The following is a 25,138-nucleotide window of genomic DNA, read 5'->3' on the forward strand; positions in this document are numbered from 1 at the left end:
ATCTTTGACAGCTGGCCCGCAACCACGTTAGCCTGGGAATGCCAAATCTGTGAGATAACCGAGGGGAGATAGCAGAGCTCTGCACAGCCAAGAATGTAACGATAGGAAGTGATTATTCACTATTTTTTCTAAGAACTGGAGGCTTAAACTGAACGGAGGGAAGAACTCTTTTCTTTCATATAACACATACTTGGAACTCATTGCCACTGCATACTGCAGAGGCCAAGAGAATAAATGCGCTCAAAGGAGGATTAGGCAAGTTCACAAAGGGCAGGGCCATATACGGAAATATTCATATTTATCCATGTTTAATAAAACATTAAGGTCAAGAAATAGCCTCAGAGGCTGAAGGTGCATAAAAACCACTGATTTTTTGAAGCAGTAAAGTAGAAGATGGATAGAAGGAGGGAAGTAGGTATTGCAGAGGAAGAATCACTCTATACCAGCCCCATTTTAATGCTCTTTTGGTAAAAACACTAGCCACGTACTGGGTCCACTTGGACCCACTCAGGAGGAAGGATTTTAGACTTTGGTCAGCTGTTTCTACACACACTCACTAGTGAAACACGCCCTTTCGAAACTGAATGCCATCTTTACTGAAGGACTCCCACGTGGGACTAGGAAGATCTCCAAACTCCACATTACTTGGGGCCTTTACAAATGCATGGCACATGCAACAGATGACAGCCTTTAAAATGGCAGACCCAAGGAATCACACTCATCAGAAAGGAAAGATTCAATTTGCAATATCCAGGCTATCCAGTAGTCCAACAAGACAGGGATCTATGCTGTACATTGTCTATCGTTTTTTCAGGCTGAATCCACATGATAAGCTGATGAGCATAGTTACCATTTCCTGTTCAAGAATATTTTATAGTCCCACAAGGACATGCCATCTACTCAGTATCATCTAGCCCAGGAAGCAGGTGTAGGGAGCATGAAGAAATATCTAAGGGCATGGGAAGGTGGTGGGTGAGCTTCTTGGTCTCCGTGGAGGAAGGGTGAGGAGCCATTGCCCAGGCAAATGGGGAAGGGACAACAGCAGAAAAGAATAGGTCATGCAGGCTGCCTAGGTGAGCGAAGCATACTGGAAGCAGCAACAGGCAGTCTGAAAGGTTGAGTTGAAAAGTGGGGAGTTTTCAACAGCTAGCTCAGCTGAACAAGTCTCCCTGATCTCATTGTACGACAGTTCTCTAAAAACATCCCTACTCTAAGAGCAGGATATCTCAGCAACTTCTGCTCATCAGGTCTGGTAGTAGAAGTAACAACACCATGGAAACCACTTTAATTTTCTCCATTGGAATCATTGTAGGGCTTAATGCTTGCATCAAGGTCACACACAACAGTATTTAATGATATTACCATGACACAGTGATGGAGAGGGTGGCTGGGAAAGGGGAACCTAAAAAAAAAAAGAACTCAACAAAAAACCCTCCACAAAATTGCCTGATGAGTCATTTTTGTGAAATGAAAAGTAATTTACACAGCAGTTTTACAGAAAAGAGAATTATGCAGTTAATCGGCACTGCTGGATAATTACACTGTACATGAGGCCTTGCTTTTAGGGAAAAATATAAGCTAATAAAGAGAGTCAGACGATCAGTAATGGCAGGGCTTTTGGGAGATACCAGAGACACAAAACTAAATAATTTAAAGCTAAGGAGTATAATGACTGTGAAACTGAATTATTTTAAGTTTACATTAATTCTCCAACCAATTACATATCTAACATTAAATCCAAAAGCTAGAGGATTCCCCTTGGCTGCAAACAACCACAACAATGAGAAAGCCAAGGGGATGTGATCCTGAACATGACCAGACTCTGAATGCGTCCTCCCAACTGCTGTGCACATCCTTAATATTCAGTGGCCTGTTACAGAATTAAAGTCAGTTTACACTTCCCTCCAGTTACTGCTGGTTCAAGTAAGGTCCCTCCCTGAAACGGTCAACTGCAGTCAATCGATTTTCCTTGCGGTGTCTTTTTGTACCTTTCGAGCACCAGCAGCAGATGGCTCAGCCTGGCTTTCTCACTGCCACAGTTGTAATGGAGAAACCCATGAAAAGTTAAACAACATTGAATTAACAATGAAAATGACGACCAGTGTAATGAGAGCTTCTCATTACCTCTGTGTAGTAAGCAATTTAGCCCTGATTATTATTGACCTTTGGCAATGCTGCATCCAAGTAAAATGCACTATCCTAAAAAAGCACGGGTATACTGGAAGGCAGGCATTGTTTCTGAGTGTGTTCGTAAATAAACGAGACCATGTCCCTTCCTGTGTTAGAGGTTTACCTTACAGCTGAGTTATCAGCATTGAGCAGTCACCCTTACTTTGTGTCTGCGCAACAAACAAGAACAACTTGACACAGTACACCTGGCAAATTATTATTATTACTTCTATGGCACCCAAAAGAGCACTAGGTACTTCACAAAGTAGTTAAAAAAGACAAACTACGTGTCTCCATGAACTAATACTTGGTGAAACAGTAGAACTATGCAGGGTGGAAAACCAGGAGGAGGTGGTGTAACAAGAGGAAGTATATGGGTTACAGGAATAACATTAAACAGTTACTAATCTAGGGGACATGAGGTTCAGTGCATGCTGCTTATTCTTATTCCACACTGAGTTCAGAGGAATCCCCATGACTGGACATTTTGTTAGCATGCTTTCCAAATCCACTGCTTTTTTTCCTAAAGTGCTGTTTGCTTGCATGCTAACCTGCATCTTTTTTTTTTTTTTTTGCTTAGGTTTTGCAGCCTGAAAGCAGATATATTTGAAAGTTTTGTCAGGTCCAAAGTAAATACGGCTATTAAGGATTTATGGTTCAACAAACAGCAGCCACAGATTTTGAAGCTTTCACTGATTTCACAGTGACAGCACGATAAAGTCTGTGACTTCGGGCCAAGACGCACCAGGCCAAACGCACAGGAACAGCTCACTTCCCTACACACCACATAGTCGACGTAGTCGACCAACAAACCACATTGTGGGACTCTGCAAGTTAGAAGAACTTGCGACCGACTTTTTTCTCTTGCTTACTCTTCATTTGATTTTTAGGACTCACTGTTCAGGGAACTGCACGGCCTACTTCATGTAGCTGATCTACTCCCTCTGAATTGCTACGACGCTGTGTGAGCCTGCCGCTCCCGTGCACCTCTGTGTCCCGACTGCACTTCCCTCTCCTCTGCCAGAGGGATTACAGCATCCTTCACCTGCTGGGTGCACTGGAGACAGACCAGGGCGGGAGGAAGAAGAGAGGAAGGTGTATTTAAAAAAAAAAACAAACCAAGACCAGGAAAAACTACAGCGCTTCTTACCAAATCCATCTACCAGTACAAAAACAATTGCCACAGAGTTCCCTGCTCTTTGGACAACAGCATACCGTCCAGAGCAAAGCACGCTGTTGGCACCTCCGGACTATTAATAATAGTAAGGTATGTGGTGCAGCGGGAGGGAGAACCACGAGGGCTGGTGCTCCACAGGGCTGGCATACGGAGTGGATCTGCTCCAGGCTGCCTGCCAAATGCACTGGAAAACTTGACTTTCTGGGGGTTGCCGAAGGATGCTGTTCTCCTGCCTGCAGTACTCTTTGGAGGGCTTTTGCCCAGACCAGGCTGCACTGAGCCAAATGCAGGCGGGAAGTATTCCTGCTTGTTCTCCAGCCTCCCCAACTGGTACTGCTGCCTCCTGATGAAACGGAGTCACTGGGCTCCCTGCGGACAAAAGCTTCTGCTTCATCCTGCCATGCCTGTGGGGGTTTATAGAAGTCACTGGAGCCAGTGGTGAGCATCTGAGAAAGAAATCATTCCCACTAGCCCCTTAACCCAAGAGGAAGCCAGAGGGACAGCAAAGCCTGCTGGAGGCACTATTCAGGTTTGTCCAGGACCCACTGCAAATGAGGTATTAGGACAGTCTCACAAGATACAGAGGAGAAGAGAAAAATTCAGAGTGTTTTGATGGAGACACCTCAGACCCTCATCTACCGGAGGTTTCTGAAGGGGACAAAGGTAGTAAACCAGCACTGAGAAAGGAAGGGGCACAAGGGAAAATAAAATTTAAATGCTAGCATCCATCGGTGCACTGTTTAGCATGGGGAGACATGCCCAAGGGAAGTAAAGTGTGTATTCATGAACAATCTGCTGCCAGTTCAGGTCTAGGATCACCTTTAGGTTTCCAGACACATGACATACCCCTGAGATGCAATGTCTCCCTGCTAGGGTGCCTCCTCTCCCTTCAGATGGCTGACACACCGTAGAACAATGTACAGAGAAACGACTGCTGGCTTAGTTAAAAGGATTGCAGACGGCTAGCTTCTAGAAGCATTACTAAATATGTTGATGTTTCATAACCGAGTGTACTCTCATTGCTGTTTGTGTTTCTGGTCTGCGTATAGCAGGAATGGTCAGGCAGGGCAAATGCTTGCTGTTGTGCAGATCTGCTGCAATACCTCGTTTTCACCGGCGGAGCTGATGGAGGCTTCACAGTTCATTTCTCCCGGCAGCCTGCCCTTGCTGCGCAGATGTGCTGTGGCGCACTGAGAGCCCAGCTCCCGGCTCAAGTGCATACGGAAAACGTACACCTTGCCTATATACAGCCTTCAGCTTTCAAACGACTAGCACTGATTCCACAAGCAGGGGAAGCAATTTGGCTTTCATGTGTACCGAGCAGAAAGAATTTGAGGTATCATCTATTTTGCAAAGGATTAAGGCTACCGAGTGCCTATCTTAAAACATCAGCCTGCCTCACAAATACAAACATGCAGTTCGGGTTTCCAGGACACATTATCTCACATTATGGTATATGCCAAGGGGTTAACCTAAGCCTTGGAGATATGTTTTGAAACTGGTTTTGTTAAGCCACTGTCATCTCCTAAATACAACTTTGTTTTCATTAAAAAAAAAAAAATCCTTTAGGAATTTCCTCTGAAAAAAAATAGTTCTCTGACGCTGTCTTGAGGATTCCTGGAAGTTTTTCATGTGTTCTAAAAATTACCCCTGCAAAGCCCCGCAGTCAGGCCTCCCTGGCACAGACGCCCAGAAAACGCAGAGCCTGCATGGCTCCTCCACCGGCTGCCCCGAGCTCTACAGCTCGAGATGGCTCTTCCTGACCAGAGCTAATTCTCTGTCCAAATAATTTCCAAGTGACTTCGCAAGCCACTTCTTGTAGAGAAAAGCTTAACTGAATTATCACCTCATTCCAAACTAGTTCCTATACAAATAAGAAAGCCCGTGAGCATAGCACCAAAATTTATTGAAATGCTTATTTTCCTGCAACAGCTGACGAAGTGCATATTACTTTTCAGCAACTAATACAATTTTGCCCCTGTTCCTATAAAGGACCAACCACGGTTCCTCTCAAAGATGGAGCGCACCTCTGAGCTCGCACAACCAATATTCTTCCAGGACTCTTTATTAACGTTTTTCCTACGATGGCTGCCGCAGCTGAGCTGTTCTGCACAGATTTTCTGCTCGGTATGGGGGGTTGGGGAGGGGGGCGATAATTATACAGAAAGATGGAGCAGGGCCAAGCAGCCCCTCTGGTGCACTGTCTCCTACATGCACAGCCTCCTTCCTGCTGTTTTGCAGCTACAAGGATCACCTGTTGGTCTTGGCGCTCGCCCAAGCTGGGGCCTAGCGGAAATGACAGAATCAGCTAGAAATGAGAGCCAGCTCCTATTCCAGCCACCCAAATGAGGGAAATACAAAAACAGATGATGGTAACGTGACCTAGCTGCTGCACACGGGAGCCAAGAGGGGGTGGGGTAGAAGGGAATGGAGAAAGAAGGGGTATATATTGGAAAAAATCCTGCAAAAAAAACCCAACCAAAAACAAAACACTCCCCCCCCAACCATTAAAAAAAGAAGCTTTTTTCCTGCTCTTTTTCTCTTTTCATATTCAGCACAGCAAAAACATCAGGAGAGTTCTTCTCCAGACAAACACCTGCCAAGAGGGAGAAATAACTACCTTGTTCCTGCTCCTGCTGGGGATGTCGGATGTTTCCATCTCGCACATCAGAGATGTCAAAGGGATATTCAGGTACGTGGCAGAAATGATCTGCCTTTTTCAGACTGGCTCCTCCCTGTACTGTGTGGTGACACAGGAGCTGTTCAAAGATATGTGTCGGGAATTCCCTTCTCCCATAACAACAGTGCTCAGCAAAACCTTTTACTTGGTATTTGGGTGAGCTGCAATGTGGTGCAGCAGAAGGATTAAGCACCACTCGCCTCTCATTTTGTTCTTTTGGGCAGAAAAGCAGCTAAGTAACCCAATAGAAAAGGTAACCATCACTAACAGTATTTAAAATAGATGAAAGCTGCCTTTTAAATGACAAAAATACAAGCTAATTACACATTGCATTTCCAGACATAACTAGTTTCTTACAAGTGCTTGGAATCCACGTTTACTCGAAGCAGTAACCAGCCCAACATCCAAAGTTTCTCATAAAATTTCTCTGGACCCTTGTGTTCCGTGACACCGTAAATGCATACTCTCTCAAATAGCCTACTAGGCTTTAAATGAGCTTTTAAGAGGTTATTTTTTGACCAATAATTTTTAGAAACAATAACAATAAAAGCGGGAAAAACCTTATTCTTAAAAGGAAGTTTTTTCCCTCTCCGAGAGCAATGGAATGGGTCCCCAGAGCTTACTCCTTCCTGAGAAAACACTTAATGAATAATCAATGCACAGTCCAATTCCTCAACAAGCACCAAGACTTCAAACACACCCAGTATTCAGCAGTCTCTGTGACTTTGGCCTTTAAACTGCAACACTTTTTGCCTTGCTCTCCCTAGTTTCCCAAGCTTCCTTTATTTCTGTTCTTTCTAGCAACTAGGTAGGTAAGCAGAAGCAAAATTCGAGCAGTGGGAGCAAGCTGGGGCTAATTTGCACCTTATGAATTATTCAGGCCCTCCTGATTCCTGCACCTGCACCGAGGCAGGAAGCTTGCAAGGAATAGTCATTACTCTTCTCCGGGGTTTGCACAAGCTGGGTTACTGCTCAGACACTTTGCTCTGTAACTCGGGGCTTCAGGTCTTGTATTAAGCAGTGGAAGTGGGGGAAAAAGAATAGCCTCACATTGTCACACACACCCCCACCCCTGGTGCCCCAAACCCAGGATAATAATTCAAACCTTTCTGAGACAAACAAACTGTAGTTTGTATCAGACTGCTGAATTCATCTCATGTATGGTAATCCGGATCAGAGCATCAGCAGAGAAAAAACGAATGTGTGCATGAGCTGGTCTCATCAGATATTTACTCAGCTGCATTAGACTGCACCTTTAAACTTCTCCCTAGCTCAGTAGGGAGTATTTCACGTGCATCAAGTATTTCACACGCTAACTTGATCATTAAGGCATTCTTCACCACAGATACAACACAAATAAATTCTCTCTCTGGCATTTTGGTTAACATCAGGGGTACTAACAGCTTAGTACTACTGGAAGAGCCTGCATCGTGCTTTCAACAGGATGGATTTAACAAGTGAATAGGTCTTTTCCATCTTCATCTACTATTACCTTGGTCAAGAGACCATGCGCCCAACTGCAAATCCAGGTATGACCCACAAATCTGGACAGTCATTAGCAACATTTGCAGAGAGTGGATACAAACCAATTAACTCTATGAACGTTTTAAGATAACAATATTTTTTGAGTTGCTATGCTAAGGCAAAAAGATCAAAAAGTAAATTTAAAGCAGCAAACACCATCTTTACTGTATCTCATGTCCACAGCTGTACTGAGTATCTTTGGGTCTGTCCTTTATTAACATGCCATAACCAACAAGTCCTCCAGTTAAAAGATCGTCTCATTAATCCCAACGAGCTAAGCATCATGTTTTGATTGATTCAGTAAAACAGATCTGTGGCAACTGATAATGAGACCTCTTTAATCCCCTCTTCCAAAATAACGAGTCAAACACAAGTGTTAAGCATTCAGAAAGGTACAGTCAATCCTTATCAAATCTTCACTCTTCCTCTTTCTATGCCTAGGAAGTTAATTCGTTTTCCTTTCAATGCAGAATGCACGGTTGGTCCTATGCTGCTTTTATCTCATTCCTATCCGATAATAGGTACTCTGGCTCTTTTTTAAGATATTTTAATCAGGCATGTAAACACATTTTATTCTTTGATGCTCTTTCATTCAGCATCATTAATCCCCAGCATGAAATCAATAGACTTAAAACATTTAATCACGTCAAAATGCAACATACAAATCCACAAATGACTTTAGCTCATCCCACACACTGAATAGCTTGCATTTGGAAACTATGCCTTCTTTTTGCCATGGGAATCAGCAAACCCTCATCTTTCATTGAAGTAAACAGATTCTCCCTCCAAGTATCTGCCATTAGGCAAAAAAAAGATGATGATAAACAAAACATGGGATTTTCTGTTTGCTCTGTCATCTGTTCTCATCCTTTGCGGTCACATTGGCCTTATGAGAAATACTTACACTTGTTCGTTTTACTGCAACCTCTTGACAGTATAGAAGTTTAAAAAAGTTTAAAAATAATTACAGTTACTGGGTTACAGAATGTACTGGAGGTGCAAGGGAAGGGAAAATCATCTTTGCAGTTGTTCATTTTCCTTTTTTAACAGCGCACATTGTTTCTCTGCTTGAAAAGAATGCATGAGGGACAGCAATCATAGTTGCTTTTTTTAAAAAAAAAAGCCAACAATTTTCTCTACCTTACATATGATTTCCAAATCCACTGGGACATGGAAAGTGACAAGAGTGTCTTCAACAGGGCAAAAATTGTGGCTGAGATATAGAAATTAAGGACAGCCAGATCCATCCTTTGATAGGCGACAGGTCAGGAACAGATGAACAGGGAAAAAGGAATATTCTAGATAATGGAATAACATCTTTAATTCTACTACATTAAAAAGCACTGAAAGCTTGCCATTTGAAAGGAGAAAATATAGTTTGGAAAGTGAAATATGGGAGAAGTGTGTAAACTGGCATGCTGAGACCCTAATTTGAGAGGCAGGCACCCAAAAGCCTTCCTAGGTCCATAACTGCATTCCCACCCACTGTTCCATGAACAGTCCTACCCAGCATGTCCCTAAACTCATGAGGTCCTTCACTCTTAAGCTGGAGCTTCTTTGGGCACTGTGAGGCTGAAAGGTTGGGTAGAAAAGGGGATTCGGCTCCATACCAGAAATCTGGACACTCAGCTATGAGAGGGGAAGCAGGAAAGCTCTATTTCAGTATCCAAAGCTGTTACTGGCTTAATGTTGCTCCAGGGAACACAGCCTACAGTCCCAGTCCTGTCCTTGCTCAGGTAGGATTCAGGCTCTTCTTAACTACTCTCCTTCCTGTCCTGTGACTTCTGTGCTCCTGTCTGTACAATGGCCCATATTCAGCAAGAAGGAAAATGAAAGACTCCACTGCTCCCCAAGTATTTAATGTGATTAGGCCTGTGCTAAGGATCCTAACCAGTAAAACACCTCTGCGATGCTTGTGCTGAGAACCTAAAACACAGATCTCCTACTTCATTGACAAGCTAGTTAACAAAGCTCTCCTGCAAAAGGTGGGAATCACAGAATGACAGAATGGCGGGGGTTGGAAGGGACCTCTGGAAATCATCTTGTCCAAGCCCCCTGCTTGAGCAGGGACACCCAGAGCAGGGGGCACAGGAATGCGTCCAGGCAGGTTTTGAATGTCTCCGGGGAAGGAGACTCCACACCCTCCCTGGGCAGCCTGTTCCACTGCTCTGGCACCCTCACAGGAAAGAAGTTTTTTCTCATGTTTAGGTGGAACTTCCTGTCTTCCAGCTTGTGCCCATTGCCCCTTGTCCTGTCATTGGGCACCACTGTAAAGAGTCCAGTCCCATCATCCTGACACCCACCCTTTAGATATAGAATATTGCTGTTGCTGCTGCCAGCTTGTTTTTGAAAAGAATCATCCCTGCTCTGTTATCATCCAGAAGGGGCTGTGCGGACTACCTCTGAGTGAAACAGATGCTTTTAGTTCCTACTGGTTCCCTATATAGTCCATAAAGACTTATCTAATGTAACTGGGCTATATTCCTATGGAAGCACTTAACGTTCCCTAGGCAGTCAGCAAAGATGAGTATACACCTAAACTAGATGGGCAGGGTCTCCTTTTTCTTGCTCCTGAGACACACAGCTCTCTCCAGTGATTATAATGGGGAATTCAGGTGGTTTTCCTCAGAGGTCAGATCACCCTACAAAGCTTAACCTTAACATACAGGTGGAAGTTTGTGTCCAAGTGAGGCACAAGTACTATCTCACGTGTTAAAGAAATTTTGTGAGTGTGTCATAGGGATAGTGCTGCCTCCAGCGTAGCACAACGTACTCTCACTACAGCTGAGTGAGGGAATGAAAATTTCATAGCAGGTATGACTAATCTGTATTTTACTGTAGGTATCCGGAGTCTAAGTGACCTCCTGATTTTGCAGTTTCTCCCACTGAAAGTAATGTTTATGCACTGAGCTGCATGGAGGAAAAGGCATAGGCTAGGGAATAACTTCAAATGCTTTGGCTATCCTAGATGCATTAACTTTTCATTACCTCATTTACGGAAAAAAAAAAAACCCAACAAACCCGCAAAACCTGAGGTAAAACTAAAGTACGTAATGAGGACATTCCAAATCAGGCAAAGAGAAGATCAAGCATTTTCTTCTGGCAGCACTTTTAATTATTACAAGTAATGTCCTATTTATTATTATCATCATTATTCTTTATCCTTTTTCTTTAAAAATTATCCAGATTGTCTCCCCAAATGTGTATTTTTTTTCTGTTTGACAGAGGCTAGATTCACTCATGGTTGAAAGCAATCAAAGTTTAGACATAAAAATTTTTTTAAAGCCTGTGCTCTGTAGTTACAATTTGCTTCCAGAGATGAATTGCAAGTACAGACTTGGCCTTTACATTCCTACTGGCTGAATGGGAATCCTAACAAGTGAAACAGTGTACTCTGCAATGCTTATTTTCTTTTTGAACTGGTGACAAATGAGAACTACTGCTTCAAGTTAAGTCTTACAAATGGCAGGAATAAAACAGAACAGTGCAAACGTTCATCTTTGAATAGTGGACAGTCAAAGTAAACTAAGGTGAAAATGGTGTCCGGCAGGGTAATTCAGATCAGGAAAGTCATTCAGCTCCATAGCAGCTTGACCCTAACATAGCACCAGAGGCAGGGCTACAGCTGCCAGCTAAACAGCTAGCCAAGAAGCTAGCAGAGGTGCAAGCCAAGAAGCCAGCCATGAACCCACGTGCCAATGCAGGAAAGCTCTATTCCAGAATTTGGCATCTGGGTCCTCCAGCTGCCAAACATCTCCCATCTGGCCAAGCCTGTGGAAGGAGGTGTTAAAACGAAGAACAGGGGTAAATTATACAAGAGCAAAAGCAGTACAGTTCGCGAGACACCAAGGACGAAGAGACACGTTGTGCCCGCCAACATCTGAAGCTCACATATAATATCACTCTGTCACCAGTGAAATGGTGGACCAGGGCACTTCTGGATCAGGGGAGTATGGACGAAACGCTCAACATTTTGCAGGAAAAGAACAGTTACACATGTATGAACTGGAGCAACGGTCCCAGCCTGTGGCCATCCACGGAGGTCAGCAGATGCAGAACATTTGTGTGGGACCGGTTTTGAGTAAACCTTACGGCTTTTAGTAGATTTCATGATCCCAAGAGAAAAAAAAGGGAAAGGAGCCAACAAAAAAGGTTTCTCCACACTTTGTGATCCATTCTGTTCCCCCGCCACCACATAGAAAATCAAGTATCTAAGAACATTTCTGTACTTTCATAACTAGAATACCACAATTTTGAGTGTAATTTTATGGAAGAGTACCTTCACTGAAATTTAATGGGAAAAGATAACTTTAGTAGTACAAAATTGAGAAAAACCCCCAAACTCGGTAGGCATGAAATTTCATTCAAATAAAATATGTACACTCACATAGCTGTATTTAATTGTAGCAGAATTCACTCCTTTCAAGCAGTTACTGTTCTGCAATAGCGCTGTACTCCAAGGGGCAAGACCAGCTGTGAGGAATACTTCTAGCAGTGTGAGCAGTTTTAAGAGCATCATAAGAATTCATACTTTCAAATGATACACTGACTTAAATATTCATCTCATTGGCCTCATTTCCATGTTTCACTCTACAGACAGGTCCACATGGTCTAAACAAGGTTTGACAGATGTGACTTTCTTGAACAATTTGTTCTTTTATTTTAAAAAGACATAGAAGACCCTGTATCTCTCTTCTAAGTTTCTGGTTTTATTAGCAGCTATTTGCCTCACCAAAATATTGCATTTCAGTCTCGTCTCACTCCAGTCGGAGCCACAAACTTTCAGTGGTTTAGAACTGGTACATAAGATGACTTACGCCATCTTCATCTCCATCTAACCATGCATGTTGTTCAGTACGATCTCATATTCATTGTTATGGTATGCATAAACTTTACACGTAAGTTCATGCACAATTTTTTTAACAAAATATTGACAACATTAAAAAAAAAGATAAAAAAACCTGACAACAGAAGCCTCCCTCTTGAAAATTCTTCCTGTAGAATAGAAGCTAATATAATTGGTGATTATATAGAATATTATGGCTAATTTCAGCTAAAGGAGCCTGCATTCAAAATCGAATCTGAAATATAAATTTCTTTTAGAAACACAACATTTTGGGAGACTAGTAGGCTCTTTAAAATAATTTCTGAAGTTGCACTGATCATTTCAATCAGATCAAAGAAAATTCTATGGATCTTTTCAAAAGTAAACTCATCATCTCAATTTCATACCTGAGGAAAATTTAGAAGTATTGTATTGGCTGTTACAGAGAACTTCCTGCTGCTGCTACTTTGAAAATGTTTGAGTAATAAGATCCTGCAAATTTTTAATATAAATATACCAGGTGTAATGCAATTAACTGCAAATTGGAGATAGGAGTAGATTTGAGGAACGATTTCTGTATTTGACTACTCATTAGCAATTTGAAACTGTAATTGCTCTTAAACATGCCATCTTCTTAATTTTATTATGAAGCTTAGCTCTACTTAGAAATGTGAAGATTTAGATTTATTCTGCAGCTTATTTGCTTATACTGAATGTGTGAAGTTGCTTTTCCTTCTGTACTCCACAGGCAGAGGGCCCACGGATTACTAAGAGTAGGTAAGCAGTGAGTTGATGGGTTTACACTCATCACACGATAAACACGACTCCAAAGGAATATTTTTAGGGGACCACAAAACAAACAAAGGAAGGGGGGAGGACGAACGAGCAAGCTAGCACACCGAGAGTGGACATTTCATTGCACGTTATTTTAAAACCCAATAAAAAAAGAGCAACAAATCCAACAAAAACGGGAACCCTATCAGCGTTGGTACATCCCTTCTGTCATATGACATCATTCCTACTTGGGCAAGTGAGGTGAACCTGAGGCACCTTATACCATCACAACGCTCGCTGAAACCTCCCAGTCACCCCCACCACTGGATATCAACTTTGCACTCTAAAGCAGGGCATCTGCTAGGTGCATTACACAGTCAGGTTTTAAAATTTTAGCCTCTGTGAAAAAAAAGCAAGGAGATGTTTGCAAAGACTCTTCCTACGTTTTACAGCTTTGCTTGTTGACTGTTTCATGGTAACTGGCAATGACCCATTATGAGCTATGTTGATTCCCATTAACTTTGTTACTCAATTTCAGTAAACTATTTTGAACATTTTATACCACATTACCAGACAGGATTTTTTTCCCTATTCTTGCATTTTAGTCACTGGGATTTGGGAAAAAAAAAATACAGCTTTCCCAGGATGCACACCCCCACCCTCCCAGCCCCCAAATATAAAAAGCAACAGCAAAAATCAACTTTGGACCTTGCCCAACCCCGCATATCCCCAGCCATGACATAAAGAGGGAAAGAAAGCTGAAAAGCACTGCTACTAGACTTTGTCAATAAAACAGAACATTATATAATACACAATAAAATGCTTCATACCTGGAGTTGAAAAAACGAAAAGGGTTAACAGCTGACCTGGCACAGCCCCACATGCTCTCTCTGGAAATTGAACACAGACAATTAGGAATTTTAAGTTACCCCAAACAATTGCAGGGGACTTAGACAAGCTTGAGGAACACTTACTGCAAAGTAAGCACCTAGCCTCAGTGTGGCAGGGACTTTAGGATTAAATTCACTTGAAACTCCTTCTTTAACTGGAATTGCCCTGTAGAGGTCCCAACTAATGCTAAGCAAGTCATTAGGAGCTCTGCCATTAATTTGCATGGGAGCAGAGTCAAAGCTTAAGGGCCCAGATGTCACTTAATGGCAATTCTGGATCATGGTGGATCGTATTTTCTCATTAAAAAATAATCAGTGACCACGAGGAAAATATTAATGAGAATCTAGAGCAGGCAGACATTGCACAAAGAGGAAACAGAGGCTGGAACAAACGTCCGCTCCCAGAATTCTGCTGCTTAAGTAATATTATTCCCAACGCATCACTGAAAAACCAAGCCTTTAACACTTTTTACTTAAAACTGAGACTCCAGGGAAAATAGATAATCTTCTAGAACATTATTTGGAATATTGAATAACACAAATATACGATGTCATAGCTGTATAAACTCCTATGTTGGGGTTTGGACTATGTGGAATGCTCCTTTTCACTGACAAATTCTGATCTACTGCATGTCCTCAAACAAGAAGCATCATACAGCTGGCTTGTGGAAACAGTTCCACCACGTTAGGGACAAAAAAAAAAAAAACAAAAAAACCCACAAACCTGTAGAAAGCCAAATCCATGAATAACCCCCTTCAGTCCTTCTCTCTGTGGTTTAGACCTCAAATGTACCATGAAATTAGTCTGAGGCCAACGCCCAAGAAACTAGCAAAAATATTAGAATAACGTCATGAATCATAAAAATGTTCTAGCACACTAGCAGTTGAAGGCATTTGCACTGGAAACGTTTTGGATCCTTTATAAAGCTCAATTAAAATGGCCAGGTTGGCACAGTAATTGTTTAAAGTCAAAAGGAAACTTTCAAAGTTTCATATTATATTTCAAATTTATATTTCAAATTTATATAATTGAACTTTCCATTGGCCCTTGGAAACCTACAGATAATCTATTTTCTCCCAAGATTTTGCACTGCATCTTTCGAACCTCTCAAATTTCCTTGCTTCAAGTGTACAGTAAATATTGGTCGTCTTTACTGTTTGCTTGATTTTGACATTTGTTAAATGTTAAGTTTCTGATCATGACAGAAATCTGCTAGCAAGATGAAAAAATGATGTAAAGAATGGTCAAAGTTGAAGTTATTAGCTCTCTCACAGCTTGACATTGTTTTTTTCCACCCTCTTTTTCCACTCTCTGTGTACAGTTTCTTCCTTCTTCAGAAACGTATCCCAGGTACCTGTCCCATGGTATCACTAGGTACGGATTTTATTTCAGTTGTGTCAGTACCTAATCAAAGGGCACTGGGACAAAATCTCCCCTACCCCGATAGCCCTCAACCGAAATCATTATGCACTGGAAAAATGGTAACTGGAAACCATAACATTGACCATTCTCATCCATATCAATTAATTTATAATAATCTCTGTGTCTTATTGGAAGAATATTTATTCCTACAGCTGATACAAACAGCAATACATTATCCAGAAGTCATCAGTCTAAATTTTGTGCACTTCTTTTCATAAAGGTCCTTTTTTAACAGCTAAGCAATAGGGCAGGCAAAAATACAGTTGGTAAGGATGATGAGTATTTGCATGCTGAATTTCTGTCAGTGGGAAATTTAGCAGACAACTAGCTCTGGTTAGAACCTACAGTATCCAGGCACTGAAGCAAAAGACACCCAGACATCCTCCAACTAACCTCACAGACGCCTAAAACTCACTATATTCCTCTCTGTTTGGCCTGGCCAAACAGCCAAATGGCTGTGGCCTCCCACCCAGCCTCTGCTCTGATCCAGAAACCATGGGGAGAAATGCCCAACACTTGCCTCTGGAGCCTGAACCTTACCTGTGCTATGCAAATGGCTAAACTACACCTGACAACATGGATCCAGCATAAAAGGGATCTGTAAGACTCACTTCACAGTATAAAAAATACAAGTGTAGGAGGAAAAAGAAGAGGAAAAGGATGTTGTAGGACCATTCCTGGATTTTGTATCCTAGCCCTGCATTCCAGAATTGGCAAACGTAGGTATCTGGCTTCCTGAGCCAGTGCTCTAACCACTAGGTTTTTATGCCAGACACGGGTGGCTGCACCACTGCTGCTGCTGGCCATCATGTTTTTAAACAGAGTGAAGGCTGGTAGGAAAAGGACAGCATTTTCTGCATTTTAAAACAAGCAGAAATAGGTAAGCACAGAATAAAGTACTTGATCTCTTATTTTCACAGAATCATAGAATGGTGGGGGTTGCAAGGGACCTCTGGAGATCATCTTGTCCAACCCCTCTGCTTGAGCAGGGACACCTACAGCAGGGGGCACAGGACCACGTCCATCTCTCCAGGGAAGGTGACTCCTCAGCTTGCCTGGGCAGCCTGTTCCACTGCTCTGTCAGCCTCCACAATGGGAAGTTGAGACCATAAGCTTTTTTTGTGTGTTGTGGGTTTTTTTTTTCCCCCCCAAACTGTATTTTAATGAACAACACCTGTCAGAAGCCCAAGCTCCAAAGAAAGCAGAGATGACTCATAGCCAAGTACCTAGGAGGTAAGTGGCACGGGCTCTAGGAAGCTGGTTGTTCTGCCTGTTGAACTTCAGAGCATTTAACTCTGTGTTGACCATATTGTGAGAGCGTTGATGCCTTGTGTAGGTGCTCTGAAATGCTGCTGGAGCCAGTTATCTATTTCATAACCTCACAACGCTGCCACCAGACCTCCCCCAAAGCAGGCAAACTGCACCTCGTCTCAAGTGCCTGTGCTGTTATGGTCCATCTTGGTTCTGCAGGATGCTGCGAGCATATGGGGACAGCAGTACCTCTATGCCATGCTGTATATTGACAAGGATGTACCTGTTCCAGAACTGCATGTACTTGGTAGTTCCTCTCAAGCAAGAGGAAAAACATTTTATTTTGAGTATGCTTTAGTAGTGGCTAAGAATCTCGGAAATGATGTGGTGATACAGACAGCCAGTAGTTCAGAAGTGGACGTATTGAGTGCAATCAACCTGTTCAGCTGAGTAAGTAATTTTCAGCAAATAATTAATTTATTACACAACATTATCTTGTTACTCTGCTTTTGAAACTTTTATGACTGAGATTTTGATCATTATTCCAGTTCCTCCTGTGAACTTCTTTATAAATGGTTTGACTCTTTGGCCCTGATAAGCAACTGATCACAGAAATAGCAATGGCCATCAGTTCTTAGGAGAAACACCATGGTGACTTCTATGCGAAACCATCTGTCTGTCTGACAGCACTGTGTGCCCCTGATTTATCACGCAGTATCCCAGCCCTATGCTAAATACTGTATTTCTAATACAAATAATTGAGGGAGATATTTTGACAAGACTGAGATTCCTGCTGACTTTTAACGAGCACATAAATGCAAGCATTTCTTTTCGTGCCTGCTGGCAGGTTCTGCTCATTTCCAGGTTATTTCATTTTTCAGGCTCTGTTTAGCAGCGCTAGAGATTTCTGCCAGCAGCAGATACCATAGGCAGGCCTCAGGATGAGTACTTTTTAGGGCAGCCTCTGACCTCAGTACTTGCCAGCCTGCTCCACACTGCCTAAGCCTAGTGATACACGCTAGGCAAAAGTGTTTTGGCCGTTGCTGCCTCCTCTGATCCACCCTGGTCTCTTCCTTCTTTTCTGCCTGCGTCAGTTTTCATATTTCCTTGCACCGCTGTATGCTGTGGCACCTCAGTATACCCCAGAAGGGTAAATAAATAAAAAAATGACCCAAAACTTCATTCTCGACACATCTTTTGTTTGTCATGGCTGTAATGATGAAGGTGCTCGGCTTGACTCTGAAACCTGTGACTATCATTACTTCTGACACACCTCAGGATTAGACGCTATTATCTCAGCCATTGCGTTGCTTTACTCCTTATTTCAGCCTTCAATTCCTTTCATTTTGGCTAAAGTAATTTCATACGTGTGGTGGCTTTAAGCTCCACTTATCCTTTCCTTGATGTGTCCAAAACAGTAACACTCATGTCTCCAGTCACATACACATGGAGAACAACACCCCCTTGGCACATGGGCTCAGGACAAAAAAACCCTTCCATATCCATCATCCAAGAACTTCCTTTCACTCCTCTTTATCTCCAGCCTAAAAGGAACTTGCTGTGAGAAATGAGGTTGCAGTGGAGTCACTACTAGTGAAGCAGGATTGAAATAATAAAGGGCAAAACCTAGCATAATCTTTTCTCGTTTTGCAGGAAAAAGGAAAATGGCAGAAAAAAAAAAGTGGGTGTTTTTTTTTTTTAGATCCCTGTATTCACATCCTCACTCGATTATGCCTTGCTAAACAATGTTCCCCTCTTAACAGTGCCCTCCTTTGCATGCAGTTTACATACCTGTGACCTACGCTACTTTTTTTTGTGTTTTTGCATGCATCGATCTAAACACTCGGGGAACATTTTTCCATAAATCAGTATAAGCACTGCTATTAAGATTTAATTGTGCTGCATGTTTGTCTGTCACAAAATCACAGGAACTGCTTTATGGAAAAGGAAAGATAAAAACTTATCTGATCTAGATAATGAAAAAAGAAGTAATTTTGGCTCAAGTGACAGCAGAGGACAATGCTCTTTCTTTTTCTTATCAGTAAGTCAAGGTAGCAGTTCACTGAGGTAGTTTTATTGTGGCTTTTTCTGGCAGTGTTCTTCTATCTAATCCGCACTGATGAGTATTTGCTACAGCTCTGAATTTCATAATGCACACAGCTCTGCCTCTGCTTTCCGTGCTGATTTAGAAAGAAAAAACAGAAAAAAGCTGAAAAAACAAATCACTGGGGAAACAGATGCCAAATAGGTGTATGAACTGCTAACTGGGTAGCAGTAATGCATAATGTTATTTATAATTCATTCTTCGGTGTCATGCTCTTCAAGCAATTACACAATGCCTGCCTCCCTATCAATAAAGTGCATTTCACATCTCTAGCCACTAACGACTCAAGCTTCACTCTAGAGCGACACATCGCAGTGGATTAAGCATGGGACTGGAAGGCAGACATTCCTGATCCCAGCTCATCCTCTGCTTGGCTGCATGGCCTTGAGCAAGTCACTAACCTGCGGATAATTATCAGATTTGAACACGCAGGGGACCTGTACAATTTAATTAGTTAATGTTTGCAAAGCACTCCAAAGATAAAAAGTGCTATATGAATTATAAACATATGCTATTGTTTGGGGGCAGTTTATTCCAACGCACATTTGTGTAAACATGTTTTGTAATGTAAAATCCCAGTAACGGCAATGTTTGATAACTACCTTGAAATGACCGGCACTTCCTAGACAAAAATTTAAATTAATTTATATTTGAGAAGACAATCAGATGAGACAATTCAATGTAGATACTGAACCGAAGCTGGGAAACAGTCTTTGAAAGTTTGCTTGTGATGGACAAAGGTAATGAAAGACACGTACAGGAAGGTATCTATGAACGCCTCAATGTTACAAATACCTCTCTTTCTGCACCGTGCCGGTCCCCAAAACAGCCTAAGTGTTGAGTTACTTTTTTTCTTTTTAGCATCCATACTTCTGTTACAGTTTTAAGATTAATCGCTAGTCCCAGTGAAGTTAATGGTAAAACTCCTCTGGACTTTAGCAAAGCCAGGATTCCTTGGTTCTCCCAGCTTACTGTCCATTTTTTTAAAATATTTCTCTTAAAAGGAAAATATTACTCCTAGCAATGGTGTGATAAAATATGTATTGAAGAGCAATGTTTGGCACTTCAAAGTGGTTCAAAAGAAGAGAACAGACATCCTAATGGCAATGTGTCCTTGCTCTAGATTCATCCACTCAACAGTCATGGTAACCTACTATCATAGGGGAGATAGGAAAACATAATTTTGTGTACACCAAGCTAAAAGCACTTTTATTATCAAACTAGCTTTCTTCAGGGAACAATATCCCTATCTCCTAATACACTGTCATTTAAGCAATACCGTCCTTTCAAAGCAGGCAGCGATGTCAATTTCTTTGTAGAAGCTCCTTTTGATTTACAGTTGCCGTCTACCTGGCACTTGTTCCTAATATCGCTGGCTGATGGGAAATCTGTTATCCTGGCAAGAGGCTCTGGGACATATATTGGCAAATTTCCACACCAAAAATCCTAGAATCTCTGTGCATGCACAGAATGGCATCCTTCGATTTTACTGCCCAACTGTCAAGTTATTAAACTTTTTTTTTTTTACATATCACATATGCACCAAAAAGAAAAAAAAAAGGAGAGAGAAAAAATAGAAAAGGAACCTTTTTAGAATAGTATCGGTCCATTTGGATTACTGAACCCAAAGGCTCATAGTTAGTGCCTAAAGAGCAATTCCCAAATTTATACAGGGCTTTCAAGCTCTTGCAGTAGAAATCCTTAGTACAGCTTTAGGTACATTCATTTTTATATACAAACAGAGGATGCTGAGAATTTAAATTCTACTGGAAGAAAGTTTGTAAAGTGCCATATAAATACACTGTAGAAAAAGTCAGTCCTTCTTTAGTGAGTTATCTGAACCACATGTAGGTAGGAGAAATCACACCTACAGGAGTTGCATAGGCCCAAAGTTTAGATGCACTGGTTTAGTTTCTTCTTGAGTCACAGACTTCCAGCATGGCCTCAGAAAATCATGTAGAGGGGCATTTCTCATATGTAACTTCAGCAATGTTAAGGTTCATCACTCTCCCTAAGCCATTCGTCCAGGCTGCTTTATAAACATTAGAGAAGGCAGGCACCTCCAAAAGGCAGATGATCTCAACTGATGAGATGATTGCACCTAGAAATATGCACATCTCTCCATTGAAGAAATCTAAAATACTTGAGCCTAACTTTTAGATAGATTACATTGTGAGAGGTGAACCTTGCTGCAAGGTTATGTCCAAACTGGACAGTCCAGTACTGCCCAGAGGTTCCCTAAGCTAGCCAAGACACAGCACACCCCTGCAGCTCAATGGTGCCCTTGGGTCATTTGCCAGCTTTTACTCAGCAACATTTTTCACTGCAGAAACCTCTTTTCTGCCACAGGATACCTATCTGAGACAGTTGACAAAAAATAAAATGAAACCAGAACAGAAAAATACCTGAAATAATGACACAGTGGGGGCAACAACATAATATAGATGATTGCCTGCCTTATAGGGCTCTATGTCACCAGAGTCTTTCACTTGCGTATCTGCATACACACCTCTCTATTAACGTTTAGTAAGTCAGTTCAGTTTGTAGAACGACTCTTGAGGAGGCTGAGGAGAAGCCCCACAGCATAACAGCCTGTGGGGAGGTGGGAGACCCACGGGCAGTTTTGCTTTCTGAGTTTGGGGTCCAATCTCCCCCCAGGAATGTTGCAGCAACTGTGTGATCATCTGCTCTAAAGCCTTACTGCAATCGAAAAATGCATCCCAGACTTGGGAAATCTTCATGAGAACAGTAAAATTGAAACCGATGTATTCCCACGATTTTGCTTTAGACAAAATTAGCATTCTCCAGTGAAAAAAATGCTTTATTGAGAAATTCTGGACCAGCACTAGTCAGTTCTCCATCCGTAAAATCACCATCCAGTCGTGTGCCAGTTTTGAAATGAGCATTTGTTCATGGAGGACGGATGTACCAGAGGAGAGAGAAGCAAAGTTCACACAAGTTCTGCCAAAACACCCTTGCTGGTGTTTCTTGGAGACTCAGGACAAAGTATTTTGTCTGTAACCAGAAGGAAAAACTGAGGTGAAAGTTCCCTATAATGAATAGCACAGTGGTAGTAATGACTGCAGCTGAAGATGGAAAACAGACAATATCAGTGTAGAAAATGAATGGCTGATGGGAACACAGTTATAAACCTCAAAAGAGATCAAAATCAACCACAGAAGTTGATTTACATTGAAGAAGAGGAGGGAGAAAAAAACCCAACATCTAAAGACAAAAAATCAGACTTGAAAATTACATACCAATTTAAGAGAGTACATTGGTACTGTGGCTATGCTGTCTGACTGCTGTGTGTGTAATTTCTTTTTTCACTACTGCAGTATCCAAAACTATCTACCTTCCACTGTATTGCAATAATAAAAGCCAGCAGAATTTAAAAATAAAGTAAGATGATCACATTAGTATCAATGTATCAATCACATAACGTAGCCAAAGAGAATGGGACGTACGGTCAAAGCCTCTAATCTCATTTTCATACAAGCACTCCGTGGCACCCAGCTCAGCGCAAAGCAGAGTTCACGCTAAAGGTCACCACGGTCACATCCAAATGACAAATCGCATTTCTATGAATTAACTGCAGCTACAACTACAAGTATTGAGGATTTCCTTTCTGAATTTTCTGTCTCTCCATCACCCTGGAAAAACAACAAGCTACCTTAAACATCATCAGTTTATATGCACAGTCCATCTTCTCCTTGACATTATATAAAGAAAAAATGGTTTCGTCAAAGGGCTTCACCCTTCACCCTCTAAGGAGAAAAGAAGTCGAGAGAGAGAAAGAGGAATTTGAGGATCTTTGGATTTTTACCAATACACTGATCAAAAGTTCATATTAAAAATCATCTTCTGCCTCTCCTGCTTCTGCCCTCAGCTTCTGCAAGGTGGAGATCTTATGTTGTGTGTGTTCAGGGAAAGAGAGCTGCATGATGTAATGTAATGTATTTTACTGTGCAAGTGCGTAGGGAAAGAAGGAGATGAATGCCCTGTTCAGGGTCTGCATTACTATGTACCACGGAGACAGCTCCTGAGAACCGCTGCATCAGGGCTACCTAGGGATGGAAGGGCTGCCAGGCTGAGGGAACAGCATGCTGCCTCTGAGGGGAGCCCTTAAAAAGTTTCGCTGTTATTCCAGGGCTTGACTAATACCTTCTCTTCCCTTGGCTTCATAAAGATTTCCAGAGCATATCTGAGATTTGACCCTGAATATATGATGCTATTCATGTTGTGTAATAAGCATCAGTGGTGTCAGGCGTATAGAGGCAAATCTGCTCTTTGTTAGAGAGCTTCATGTCAAAATGAGTTTGTAAAACACGCTACAAATAGGATGAAATGCTGCTTGCAATGCAAAGCCTCCTGAAATCTACATATTGCTGCAATATTTATTATCAGCCAGAGCATATTATCTGAGATTAATAAATTATTCTTAGTCCATATTATGGTAAGGCATAGCAACTGCCATAAAGCAGCACTGCCACAGAAAGAAATTTCATCAAAGTACCCTTCTTGAAATAATGACTTTGTTTATCTATAACTTTACATTATTGATTGGATTTGCCGAACTGAAGAGGGACTATGAAGTAATTCCAAAAGAACTACTGAGAAGTCTGGAAGCTCAGCCAATATAAAGCTAGCAGCAAGAAGGCAATTTCCCTGAGAAAAAAAATAGTCATACTTGGTCATTTTACAAATATGCAAGCAAATTACATTCTGTTTAAGTAAATAAGAACTCACGCCAAACATGTGGCTCAGTGTCTGACTGTCACAATTTTTACTGTAAAGAATTCTTTTCTTGTAAGACTATAGTGGACCTGAAACAAAGCAGCAACACAGAAGGATGCCTTCCAGTTTCAGAGGATGTGAAAAGCAAAGTTTTCATATGGGCATTCCAGACTGTCCGACGACCCAGCCACATAAGGGTAATTTCCAAGACAACAAGCTTAAAAAGTGATATATGAAAAAAACCAGTTCCTCCCCAAATAATGACTAGTTGATTTCCTCCAGTACGTGGTTAAAACCTTGGCATTGCTAACCCCACCTGGCAGATTTAGATCCAAGGGAAGATGTCAGAGCATTCAGTATCGTCCTGTCACTTCCAGCTTCTGGCACGCTGACTCCCCAGTCAGGCGCCGTGGATTGCCTTACCCTCACCTCACACCAGAGATCTGCAGTGCTGACACATGTGTCCCAGGCAGCTGTCTGCACCGCCTGCAGTCAATGGAGAGGAACAGGCGCTCATGAGCTTGACTCTCTCTCCCTAAATTAGACAGCTAGAATAGGTTGAAAGAATTACTGCCTGGACACACCAACTGCTATCCAGCCCATACGCAGGGAGGTGAAATAACTGTCTCGGATGCAGACACCTACATTGCAGATGCCTAACTACGCAAGACAAAGCCTGAACGCCACAGACAACACACAGGGAAAGTCAGGAGCCTCAATAAAGCAATGCCCTACAGCCCCATACATCGTGTGAGGGGCTGCACAGGACCAACCCACAGCAAATACCTACCACAGGCTATCTGAAATCCCTTTCAGCTCCTGGATAATAGGCAGCAACAGGCAAATATATACACATACATCTATATATATATATATCTCTATAATCCTTATGTAGGATAATTTAAAACATGTCTGAAAACCAACCAGAAAAAGGTCAACTGTTGTCTCGCACCTGCCAGCAGCATCTACAAACTAGGCTTGGTATTTTGTTTAAAAAAGACAAGATTGCACAACAGCAATCCAGTATTGAAGGAAAGGATGCTGCCATCCCTTTGGAGGTGCCATGCTGTACTTCCCAGCCAGCACCCCACAAGGCAAGACTCTCTGTCAGGAAGAAGTTATTTTTCATTGTTAACTGTGTAACTACTCACAGGAAAGAGCTTACAAGCTCACTTAAGAAAGAACACACTCTATCAGACAGTATTCTAGACTCTGAGATCCAGCCTACCTCACTTAGGCACTTGGCTTTAGACCTACGCTTTACTGACTACTGAAGCAGTCTTTCTATGCGTGCCCCTGCGCTGCCCGGTTATTCAGCAGAACAGTAGGTGCCTTTCCACATCCTCAGAGGAAATTCCCGTCTGCTAAGTTTAGACACTGAAATTGAGCACACAGGATCTCCCTTTGGAAGGCATCAAAGGCACTTTCCGCTCTGCAACAAGGGTATGTAGAATGTGGGCTTTTATTATCGGCGGACCGCTTTGCTAAATGTCTCATATTAAGGTACACGTTAGACGCCTAAATTAAGAATCGGGCCCGTCTTTAAGGTACTATATTAGAGACCAAGAAAGAAATGGATTGAGT

General features: G+C 42.0%; 1 protein-coding gene across 19 annotated transcripts in view; it reads right to left on the reverse strand.

Annotated features, from left to right (window-relative positions):
* The window catches only part of KLF12 (KLF transcription factor 12), a 251,879-nt gene that overhangs the window by 53,297 nt on the left and 173,444 nt on the right, over positions 1-25,138 (reverse strand). For 11 of the 19 annotated variants that reach the window (XM_075088473.1, XM_075088425.1, XM_075088517.1 and 8 more), the window contains one exon: positions 13,980-14,039. The exons of the other annotated variants lie outside the window; for them this stretch is intronic. In XM_075088473.1, the coding sequence (XP_074944574.1) occupies positions 13,980-14,039 (60 nt within the window). The remainder of the gene's footprint in view (positions 1-13,979; positions 14,040-25,138) is intronic. 19 annotated transcript variants of the gene reach the window in all.

The sequence above is a fragment of the Phalacrocorax aristotelis genome, chromosome 1 (assembly GCF_949628215.1).
Source record: "Phalacrocorax aristotelis chromosome 1, bGulAri2.1, whole genome shotgun sequence".
Taxonomy (NCBI): Eukaryota; Metazoa; Chordata; class Aves; order Suliformes; family Phalacrocoracidae; genus Phalacrocorax; species Phalacrocorax aristotelis.